The 11694-nt window shown below is 34.5% G+C and overlaps 2 protein-coding genes across 3 annotated transcripts; both read left to right on the top strand.

The window, feature by feature from the left end:
- Positions 1 to 395: 395 nt before the first annotated feature.
- On the top strand, positions 396 to 1523 carry LOC111809198 (microsomal glutathione S-transferase 3). The gene is made up of 4 exons (XM_023695585.1): positions 396 to 696; positions 787 to 862; positions 951 to 1123; positions 1229 to 1523. The coding sequence occupies exons 1-4, from the start codon at positions 584 to 586 to the stop codon at positions 1302 to 1304; spliced, it is 438 nt and encodes a 145-aa protein (XP_023551353.1). The 5' UTR covers positions 396 to 583; the 3' UTR covers positions 1305 to 1523.
- Positions 1524 to 4410: 2887 nt separating this feature from the next.
- Positions 4411 to 11007, top strand: LOC111809197 (potassium channel SKOR-like). Of its 2 annotated transcripts, none has more exons than XM_023695583.1 (14): positions 4411 to 4588; positions 4729 to 5000; positions 6204 to 6428; positions 7229 to 7292; positions 7433 to 7772; positions 7911 to 8206; positions 8806 to 8886; positions 8972 to 9070; positions 9178 to 9399; positions 9473 to 9661; positions 9750 to 9825; positions 9910 to 10204; positions 10448 to 10569; positions 10642 to 11007. In XM_023695583.1, the coding sequence occupies exons 2-14, from the start codon at positions 4822 to 4824 to the stop codon at positions 10881 to 10883; spliced, it is 2430 nt and encodes an 809-aa protein (XP_023551351.1). In that variant the 5' UTR covers positions 4411 to 4588; positions 4729 to 4821; the 3' UTR covers positions 10884 to 11007. The 2 variants fall into 2 exon arrangements, with proteins under 2 accessions (XP_023551351.1, XP_023551350.1); XM_023695582.1 differs by having other exon boundaries at positions 4770 to 5000.
- Positions 11008 to 11694: the final 687 nt, after the last annotated feature.

Here is an 11694-nt window from a genome sequence, read left to right on the forward strand (position 1 = left end):
ATATATATATATATATATATATATATATATATATATATATATATATATATATATATTATCTATTATTAATCATACTAAACATTTTAATTTTTTAAAATTTGAGTTTAATTTCTATTTGGTCAATTTCATTTTTGTCCTTAAATTTATAGATTTTATGGTAATAGAAAATTAATAGAAATTAAGACAAGTGAATAAAAGTCAGTATCGGATAAAAATGTAAAAGGTAAAATGTAAAATGTAAAATTAAATTAAATGTAAGAACTATTTTGAGAATTAGAGATGAAATAAAAATTACACGTGTAAATTTTTAAAATTTAAGAACAATGGTGTAAATGTCTTTATTACCCCATCCACAAAAATAAATAAATAAATAAATAAAGAAGCTACTGATCCCGGACGGAGAATTCTAGATTCTGAAACCCTAATCCCCAAATTCCACTCAGAGACGATCCGGTCAGGTTTTACAGTTGACTCAACCAATCAATAGTAAACTCAATGGCTTGGAGAAGAAGTTGCCGACTACACTCCCTTACCCATAAGAACCTCCTTCCATCTTCTTCAATTCTCACCTCCATCTCCAAAAATGGCCGCTATCGACCTTCTCCCCAGAGAATATGGCTATGTCGTCCTTGTTCTTGTCCTCTACTCCTTTTTCAATTTCTGGATGGCCGGTCAGGTCGGCCGCGCTCGGAAGAAGTAACTTCTCTTCTCTTTCTTTTTTGGATTTTGTTTTCTCTCTTTTTCGTGAATGTTGTTATATCTTTCTGTTTCGATTTTGTATTTTAGGTATAAGGTCTTTTACCCCAATCTCTACGCTCTGGAATCCGAGAACAAGGATGCTAAGATCTTCAACTGTATCCAGGTTTCTGATTCTTTGAACTCCGATTCGATTTTTTATGTTTTTGTTTTTGTTACGGTTGAGTCTGAATTGTGGAGTGTGTTTGGAACAGAGAGGGCACCAGAATTCGCTGGAAATGATGCCTCTGTTCTTCATGCTTATGATTTTGGGAGGAATTAGGCATCCTTGCATTAGCGCTTCGTTGGGGGTTCTCTATGTCGTGGCTCGGTTCTTCTACTTCAGAGGTTACGCCACTGGCGTGCCTGAAAAGCGTCTCACCATCGGGTTCGTTTTCTGGGAAATTCTCTGTTGAGATTCGATTTTAATAATTTGATTCAATTTGGAAACTTGATGGATGGATTTTTTGTATTTGGGATGACAATTGAACAGGAAATATTTTTTCTTGGCGTTGCTTGGTCTGATGATTTGCACAATCTCGTTTGCTGTGACGCTTCTTCGTGCTTAAGGTCTGGTCTTCTAGCTTTGCTTTGCGTGATGTTGTAGTGTTCTTCATCTTCCTCGCCCTCTTGGCCTTGGATCTGCTACTTCTGATTTTGGGTTTGATGAAATTGAATAATGAAATTGACTGGTTTGTGATCAAGTGTTTTTTTCTTAATCATCTTCTTATATTATGTGGGATTAGATTTAGAACCATAGAATCATTATACCAATTGATGAGTTAAAACATCTCTCCCATTGACCTTGTTCTGATTAAACCGCCAGTCAAATTAATAACACTAAGAATTATATTTTCACCACTTGAAATCTAAACATTATTATTAAAAGTAATAGCAAACCTACATAAGACCTTTATGTTCCCTTATTTTATCGTTCCTGCATCCGGGTTCCAAAAACTCTACCCACTGTAAATCCTTTCAATCATCAAAATCGCTACCCGTTCCTGCCCCTGCCTAAATTTCTGAGTTTCATAGCGGTTTGAGAAAGTGTGGCTTCAAAGATTGTTAGGAGAAGAGTCGTTGAAGATGGTTAGGAGAAGAGTCGTTGAAGATGGTTAGGAGAAGAGTCCGACATTGAATACTATCTCCATTGTAATGGAGTCTTTTGAGAAAGCAAAAAGCAAAATCTCGCCTTTGTTAATAGAATCTTTAAGTGTCGAATATGAAAATTGAGAGGTCAAAAGGGACTCAAGTGTCGAATATGAAAATTGAGAGGTCAAAAGGGACTCAAGTGTCGAATAGAGGGCGTACTTTGTTTGAGGGCTCCCGAGAAGGAGCTGAGTCTTGATTATGGAGAGGTTGTTCGAGGGCTCTATAGGCCTTAGGGAGATTCTATGATGTGTTTTGTTCGAGGGAGGGTTGTTGAAGATTGTTGGTAGAGACTCTATTTTGGCCATTGGGCTGCATCACATTATCTACTGAATTGGGTACTCTTTGGACTCGCAAAGTTGTAAACTATGTATGGGGGCTGACGCCTGTCCAGTGTCGGAAGGTCAAGGAAGTTGGTGACCTGATGACATGAGAGTCAGCGACCGAAGCTTCGGTGAACGGCGGCGGTAACTATAACGGTCCTAAAGTAGCGAAATTTCTTGTCGGGTAAGTTTCGACCTGCAGATCTGGGCACTGTCTCAGAGAGAGGCTCAGTGAAATAGACATGTCTGTGAAGATGCAGACTACCTGCACCTTGATAGAAAAACCGTATGAAATTTCACGGTTCCCTGGGATAATAATTGAATGCACGGGCCCCTTGTGAGTGTAGTATGTATAGCAATCTGAAATGCATTTACTAACTAAACATTTCCCGGTGACCCACAATCCCTCCCCCACATGTCTATTCACCTTATAATATATCAATCTTTTTTAATTATCATATTCAATTTTAATTTTGGTGCTTACAATTTTATTATTATTATCTCATGGTCAAGAGGCCTCTAATTCAAGTTCTCTTTCTCTGGGTCATTATTCAATAAAAGCTTTTCACCATGGTAATTAGTTAATCTGAATATGATTAAGTAAATAAAAAATTAATACCTTTCTCAAGATTGAATTGTAACATAGTTAAAGATTGAATTTCCTACACACAATAATTCACAATAAAAAAAAATTGATAATACAAAATTAGACCCTAAACCCATCTTAAAATAAATTATTTATAGTTTTTATGTCATTTTTTTGTACTTTTTTATTTTGAATATATAAATTCTATGACACTAAACATAGGTAAATAAATAAATAGGTTATTAAATATCTAAAATAATTTGAGCCAATACGAATTTGCCAACTAATTCCGTAAATTATTAGGGGGGAAATTATTATTTGAGTCTTTAAAACAAAATAAATAAATTATAAAGTTATTATCATTAAACAGTTTCAGATCCATTCGTACACGTGTACGCTCCAACCCTACCGAAATTGAATTGCTTTTAAATAAACTAGGTAATATATCCTAATTACATCACTCATAATTAAATAAATCCTTGAGAAGATTATATTAATTCTAATAATTTAAATTATCTTTTTCCTAAGAAAAACTTATACAGTAATTTAATATACATTATTTTATTAGAGGGAAGTTAAGAAGTGGATATGAGATATTTGATAGCTTAGATATGTTGATTTTATAATTAAATTTGAAAATATAGAGTGAGATTTGTAAATTATTTTTTTTTTTATAAAAAGCACAGACATTAATGATAATAACTTAATTTTCAATTTATTTTAAAAATGCCAATGATCGCAATCTCCATCGTCCAAGTGTTCACTTATTAAGTATGCTAATCTTGACTAATGCAGATTAATTAAATAAATCTGACGATTAACAGATATTTTAAATTAATAGATTTTTTAAAACTCTTTAAGCCTTCCATAACATGCCAGCAACCTCATATTAGACAGTTGTATGGTATTTGCACGATTCATCACATATATACGTAATTATATTCATAATTGATGGCTAATCTAACATAATTCAAATAAAAAATTATAAAAATCATACAAAAAAAAAAAAAAAATGTAAAATGCATATCAGTGTCCATTATGATCTATGTTAATGTCTATATTTTATTTAATATTTTAATATATATATAAATATCGAAGGTATAATAACTGTCTACACACATTCTACTTTTTAAGGTTGATTCGGCTTGTGAGCTCACAACCCAAAAGTAACAAAAAAAAAAAAAAAAAAAAAAAAAAAAAAAAAAAAAAAAAAAAAAAAAAAAAAAAAAAAAANAAAAAAACATAAACTTACGCGTGCATAATTCATGACTAGAGAAATAATCGACGAATAAATGTTCACATACCACGTAAGTTATATGATGTGGTATAGAATATTTACACCAACTTCGTGTTTTTAAATAAAACAAAACAAAACAATTATAGTTATGGCGAGTTTGCAACAAATTGATAATTACATTAATCTAATTTTAAATTTGATTTGTGAGAGTTTAAAGTAAACAAATTACATGCCATTGATTTTGATTTCAGCTCATTTTAGTTTTCAACAAATAAACGGGCCTTAATGCAAACGGCGAATTTGGCGATTAAAAAAATTGCCCATCCTTATCTATAAATCCCTTCTCTTGTTCTTCTTCATCCAACAATATTTATTTTGAAGAAAAAAAGAGAGAGAAAAAATCTCTTTCTTGTTCTCTTTCCCACTGTTGCCATATTCGTGAAGATCTCCGTGAAAATCCGAACTGCGCTCGTGTCATCGTTCAAACCGTTTCTCTCATTTTCCTCGCGATTCCATCTGTACGCACAATCAAAAGCTTCAAGCGGCAGATTCTGCACGGTAACCTTCTTTCAACTTCCTCTGCAGTTAATTCGTTTTCAAAATCCATGATCGTCTCATCGTTCACGAACTTTCTAGTTCAACATTATTAAGTTCCGCGATTGAGTTCGCCTTTAGCTTTAGCTTTTGCTTTGAAGTAGGTCTCTCCAATGTCTCATCTGTTCGAGGAAATCGTATGCAGGAAGTAGAAGAAGGTGCGGTTCTGGTGAAGAGAGGAGGACGGAAGGCGGTGGATGGATTCGAATGAGGAGGAATATAATGTGGAGACGGTTCGCGAACGGATCGCGTCGTCGCGAGCGAGCCGACTGGACCTGGTTCAGAAAGAGCTGAGTATGCAATCGGGTCGCAGAAGATTTAGCCGCGAAAATATCATCAATGGCATTAAAGGCCTCATTATCCACCCTGACAGCAGGTACGCACGCTTTTCTGGAAACGGAAACCTCAATTCCAAAACTAATTTGAACAATCCTCCAAGAATTTGCATCATTTTGACACACGTCGCACAGGAAGTAGTTGAAGAATTTGGGAAAAAGATAACCGAGAGATCTAAATTGTTCGTGAAAGAAGATAGGATTTCACATTTAAAATCGTAATTTCTTGCGATATAGTCGAGGTTTTGATGCGTTGGTTTGAGTCGGTGGGAACACATTTTAGATTCAATCATCTACTTCATTTCTAATTTTTATTTTCATCTATTTATTTATTTTTTAATTTACTTTAATATATATTTTAAAAAACTACTATGGGTTGAAAAAATGAACAGAAAAATTATTATTATAAAATTAAAATAAATTTAATAAATTTAGGTTAATTCACTTCAATCCGAACTCAACCCATTAAATCTCTTCTAACTCAATTCATAAAACATTCATTTATTTGAATTCAAAATTTAAATAAATAGATAACCCAATTTTCTTTGAGCAATCATATTTTAATTACATATATTTTTTTTTTGTCCTTTTCCTTTTAGCTTATTATAGGTAATTATATATTAAATTAGTAAATAGAAGTGAGGTGCATATACAAAAAGAAAAAAATCAAACCATTTATAATTAAATATAATATAAAATTTTAAAATTTTAGATTGATTTTACACGTTGAATTGTTTATATTATGTATGTCAAGTTTTGGGTTCGAGACTCTACACAAATTTTAAAAATTACTATCTTATTGTTCATAGATATTTATCGTGTAATCAACTATTTTGTTTTAAAAAATTATAGCTTTTTTATTTGTTTTAAAATGTTGATCCTTAAAAACACATTTTAGTTCTAAACAAAATTTTAAAAATAAAATAAAATAAAATAAAACCATTTTTAAATTTTAGATTGGTTTTTTTTTTATAAATATGTTTAAAACGTGGGTAATGAAATATGAGAATCATGTAGAAATAGTGATTATAAGTTTAATCTTAAAAAACAAAAACAAAAACTTTAATTTTTAGATTTGAATGATAAGTTGAGGTAATGATATTAAATGGTTGGAATTTTATTAATAATGTTATATTTTGACTTCCATAAATTGCATCTTATGGGTGTAAATGCTAAATAATCAGATTATTAATTTTAACTATGATACTGATTGAAGTTGGTAAATAATATGAAATGAAATGCAGGTGGTATAGGGCGTGGACGAAGTTCATACTGATATGGGCAGTGTATTCTTCCTTCTTCACACCCATGGAGTTCGCGTTCTTCAGGGGATTACCAGATAATCTATTTATACTTGACATTGTTGGACAGATTGCTTTCCTGGTTGACATTGTTTTCCAGTTCTTCCTTGCCTACAGAGACAGTCAGACATACCTAATGGTCTATAGGCGCACTCCAATAGCACTCAAGTCAGTTTCCTTTCCTTCCCAGTTATTCCTTTTCATTTGTATTTTCACTCTGTTTTTGGGTCTATACAAAGAATTTTAGTATAGTCGGTGAGAATTGTTGGGAGGAAGTCTCGCATTAGCTAATTGGTATGAGGTCTTTTGGGAAGTCCAAAGTAAACCAACGAGAGTTTATGCTTAAAGTGGACAATATCATACCACTATGGAGAGTTGTGATTCCTAACATGGTATCAAAGTGATGCCCTTAACTTAGCCATACTAATAGAATTCTCAAATGTCGAACTAAGAAGTTGTTAGCCTCAAAGGTGTAGTAAAAAAGTGACTCAAGTGTCGAACAAAGAGTGTACTTTGTTCGAGGGCTCCAGAGAAAGGAGTCGAGCCTCGATTAAGGAGAGGTTGTTCGAGGGCATAGGTCTCAAGGGAGACTCTATGGTGTATTTTATTCGAGGGGAGGATTGTTGGGAGGGAGTCCCACATTAGCCTAATTAAGGGGATGATCATGGGTTTATAAATAAGGAATACATCTCCATTAGTACGAGGCATTTTGGGGAAACTACATCTCCATTAGTACGAGGCATTTTGGGGAAACTAAAAGCAAAATCATGAGAGCTCATGCTCAAAGTGGACAATGGACAATATCATACTATTGTAGAGAGTCGTAATTACTAACCATTCAATGTTCATGGCCTGATTTCTCCAAATATAAAGAACTTTAGTATAGCTTTGTTTTTGGAGTGGAAATTTCTTATGGTCAGTGATACAGTCCATGATTTCACCTGATAAGTTCTTTTTTTGTTCTACAGGTACTTGAAGTCCACTTTTGTGACTGATTTTCTCAGCTGTATGCCCTGGGACCTCATTTATAAGGTGACCCTCCACAAAGCTTTCTTTGATTTTTCTGATGAGTGTCTGATGGAATGCAAATTATACCTAAGAGGGTTTATTGCACACTTTCTGATCTTTCAAGGAATTCTGTTTTAAACAAATTTTTATGTGTGTTCGATCAGGCTTGTGGGAAGAGAGAGGAGTTGAGATGCCTTCTATGGACAAGGCTATTTCGGGTGCGGAAAGTCACCGATTTTTTTCAGAGGATGGAGAAGGATATACGTATTAATTATATGTTTACTAGAATTGTGAAGCTCATTGTTGTTGAACTTTACTGCACACATACTGCGGCCTGCATCTTTTACTATTTGGCAACCACTCTTCCTCCTACCGAAGAAGGGTACACATGGATCGGAAGCTTAAAATTGGGGGACTACAGTTACTCACATTTCAGGGATATTGATCTATGGAAACGATACACCACATCTTTATACTTTGCTATTGTCACCATGGCCACTGTTGGTGAGTACCTTCTTAACGTCTTCAATGATGTTTTTTGAGCCAATGAAATGGAAGTACATAGATATTAGAATAACCTCCACTAGTTGGTTATTTTCAGGCATCTGCTGTGTTCCTTAATTCTTGTTTGTTTATGAACAGGTTATGGTGATATACATGCAGTCAACCTGAGGGAAATGATATTCGTTATGATTTATGTATCATTTGACATGGTTCTTGGTGCTTACTTGATTGGTAACATGACTGCGTTGATTGTAAAAGGGTCTAAGACGGTGAAATTCAGGGATAAAATGACAGATATAATGAAATACATGAACAGAAATAGACTTAGCAGGGACATCCGTGATCAGATCAAAGGTCACTTACGTTTACAGTATGAAAGTAGCTATACTGAAGCTTCTGTTCTACAGGACATCCCAATATCGATCCGTGCTAAGGTAAATACTGATGTTCAATTTTACATAATTTAGTTTACATGTAATAAATAGTGTTACAAGGGAACTGGTTCATATACAAAGTAATGACGTTAGAAAATGTTGAGGATTGTTGGTGGAGAGTCCCACATTGACTAATTAAGAGAATGATCATGGATTTATAAGTAACGAATACACCTCTATTGGTATGAGGTCTTTTAGGGAAACCAAAAGCAAAGTCACCCTTTGATCGAGGGCTCCAGAGAAAGGAGTCAAACCTCAATTAATGGGAGACTGTTTGAGAGCTCCATAGACCTCAGGGGAGGCTCTATGGTATACTTTGTTCGAGGAGAGGATTGTTGGTGGGGTGTCTCACATACGGCTAATTTAGGGAATGATTAGGGGCTTTTAAGTAAGGAATACATTTCCATTGGTATGAGGTCTTTTAGACAAACCAAAAGGAAAGCCACGGGGGCTTATGCTTAAAGTGGACAATATCATATGTGATTCCTATTAGGAATCACTTGGCTTCTTTTCACTTTCTTCACCGTGTCTTTGCATAAACTAATGATTTGCATAAATGTGCTTGGATTGCTAGCATGACATTATTTCACTTTATGCAGATTTCCCAAACATTATACTTGTCTTGCATTCAGAATGTCGCTATCTTTAAAGGATGCTCTCCAGAGTTCATCAACCAAATAGTAAGCATTTTATTTTCTAGTTTGTAGCAGATGATTTCTTCTTCATTTTGGATTTTCATGTTATTTCTTTGGTTTGTCATGGTAGGTTATTAGACTGCATGAAGAGTTCTTTCTGCCTGGAGAGGTGATAATGGAACCAGGAAATGTGGTCGATCAACTTTATTTTGTCTCTCATGGTGTGCTGGTATGATTCCACTCACCATACTTTCTGTACTCGTCTTTGGAAGGAGCTGACATTAATGTTGGCAAGAACATGCTGAAATTCTCAATAAGTTGACCATATATCTGCAGGAGGAAGTGGGCATAGCACAAGATGGTTCAGAAGAAACCATAGATTTACTAGAACCCAACAGCTCTTTTGGAGAGATTTCAATTCTTTGCAATATTCCTCAACCCTATACAGTTCGAGTGTGTGAATTATGTAGACTACTGCGCCTTGACAAGCAGTCCTTCACAAATATCCTTGACATATACTTCTACGACGGCAGGAAAATCTTGAACAATCTTCTTGAGGTAATTTTGATTATATGCTAAATTATTCTTATAAGAGTTGCATTGCTTCCTTTTAAGGATTCCAAATCTGTAGGGAAGAGAAACGAGCCTCCGAATTAAGCAAATGGAATCAGATATCACATTTCATATTGGTAAGCAAGAAGCTGAACTTGCTCTCAAGGTGAACAGTGCCGCATATCATGGAGATCTGTACCAATTGAAAGGTCTGGTTCGAGCTGGAGCTGATCCAAACAAGACAGATTATGATGGAAGGTCGCCTTTGGTATGGATAGGCATAGTTTACTTTATATTATATGTACACTTTTTTTTTCTTGGAGATGATATTGAACAACTTAGTTCATTTTCCACAGCATCTTGCAGCATCCAGAGCATTCGATGATATAGTAGTTTTCCTAATTCAGGAAGGAGTAGACGTTGATCTTACAGGTTTGTTATAAACAGTAGAACACAAGTCTTCTGAGAATTCATCTTCTCTATAACTCGGTGATATTTGATGTGTCCTTTTCCCAGATAATTTTGGCAATACACCATTGATGGAAGCCATCAAGAATGGGAACGATCATGTTGCTGAGTTGCTTTCTAAAGAAGGTGCTTCATTGAAGGTTGAGAATGCTGGTAGCTTCCTCTGTGCTGCAGTATCAAGGGGTGATGCAGATCTTATTAAGAGATTATTGCTCTATGGCATTGACCCCAACACCAAAGATTACGATTTCAGAACTCCGCTACATATAGCTGCCTCTTCTGGGCTAACTTTGATGGCAAAGTTGCTTTTAGAATATGGGGGTAGTGTTTTCTCAAAGGACAGGTACCCAAATACAACATATTACATTCTTTTTTGTTTTCCGGTTATAAGTGAGGAACACTGTCCCCATTGGTATGAGGTCTTTTGGAGAAACCAAAAGTAAAAACACGAGAGCTTGTGGACAATATCACATACCATTGTGGAGATCCGTGATTTCTAACCATGGAGCTTACTTGCATAGGCCTCTTCAAACCTTATGGAAAAGCACTTCCATTATGTTACTCTATAACATTTGTTTTGGTGCAGATGGGGAAACACCCCGCTTGATGAAGCCCGTATTTGTGGAAACAAGAATTTGGTTAAGCTGTTCGAAGAGGCAAAAGATTCTCAGTTATTAGAATCCTCTTATTCCTCTAAAAAATTCTCAGGTATTATCATTTTTACCAAAGGAATTCTTAAAACATATGGTCCAATTGACATCTTTTTTTTTTTTTTAACAGACAGAAAATACTCGAAGAAATGTACAGTGTTCCCCTTCCACCCATGGGATCCTGAAGAAAATAGAAAGCCTGGAATCGTCCTATGGGTTCCATACACCATTGAAGAGCTCATCAAAGTATCATCAGATCAGCTTCTAGTTTCAGGTGAATGCTGTATATTATCAGAAGATGGAGGTAAAATTCTTGATATCCATATGGTTGATGAAGGTCAAAAGCTGTATCTAGTTCCTGAAACTCGTTAATGTATCCCAATAATAAACCTATGGTTTAACATTCTTCCCATTGTCGATTATACAAGTTAAGAGTAACCATTTACTCTACTTTTTGTAATGATTCAATCATTTACAAAATATTATTAATATTTAATTATAAATGTTGTAAATTGGGTAAGTTTTGATTTGATTTGGTTATTTGGATTAGATTTGATCCGTTTATTTGAATTAGATTTAGTCATATCCGAGATTTGATTATGTAATGCTATATAATAGGTGATTTTATTATTCAATAGTAAGTGAGATTTCTCCCTCCATTCCTAACTAGTGGTATCGGAATTCGGGGAAGTTTTGTGTGTCACATTATATTTCTTGAGTGACATATTGGTGAGAGTTTTTGTAGTGTGATAGCGAGGTATTCACTTGTAACGCTTGTTTTATTAGTGATTAGTGATTGGTTGCTACCGGTGGATGTAGGGGAACTTCTTCTCTCCGAACCACGTAAATATCTTGGTGTCTCTGTGTAATTCGTTTGATTAGTGATTGGTTGTTACTCGTGGATGTAAGGTAATTCGTTTGATTAGTGATTGGTTGTTACCTGTGGATGTAGGGTAACTTCTTCCTTCCGAACCACCTAAATATCTAGGTGTCCCTGTGTGAACCGCGTAAATATCTTGGTGTCCTGTGTAATTCTGTTCATTGGTGTTGTGAGTACAGTGGCCCACGACAATAAATAGATAATGGTTAAAAATTTTAAACAAAATAAAATATATAGAAAGTTTCAAATATTCAATTTTATTTATTTATTTATTTAAAAGATAAGCTAACGTGAATGGAAAGT

This window comes from Cucurbita pepo, chromosome LG13, assembly GCF_002806865.2.
Source record: "Cucurbita pepo subsp. pepo cultivar mu-cu-16 chromosome LG13, ASM280686v2, whole genome shotgun sequence".
Taxonomy (NCBI): domain Eukaryota; kingdom Viridiplantae; phylum Streptophyta; class Magnoliopsida; order Cucurbitales; family Cucurbitaceae; genus Cucurbita; species Cucurbita pepo.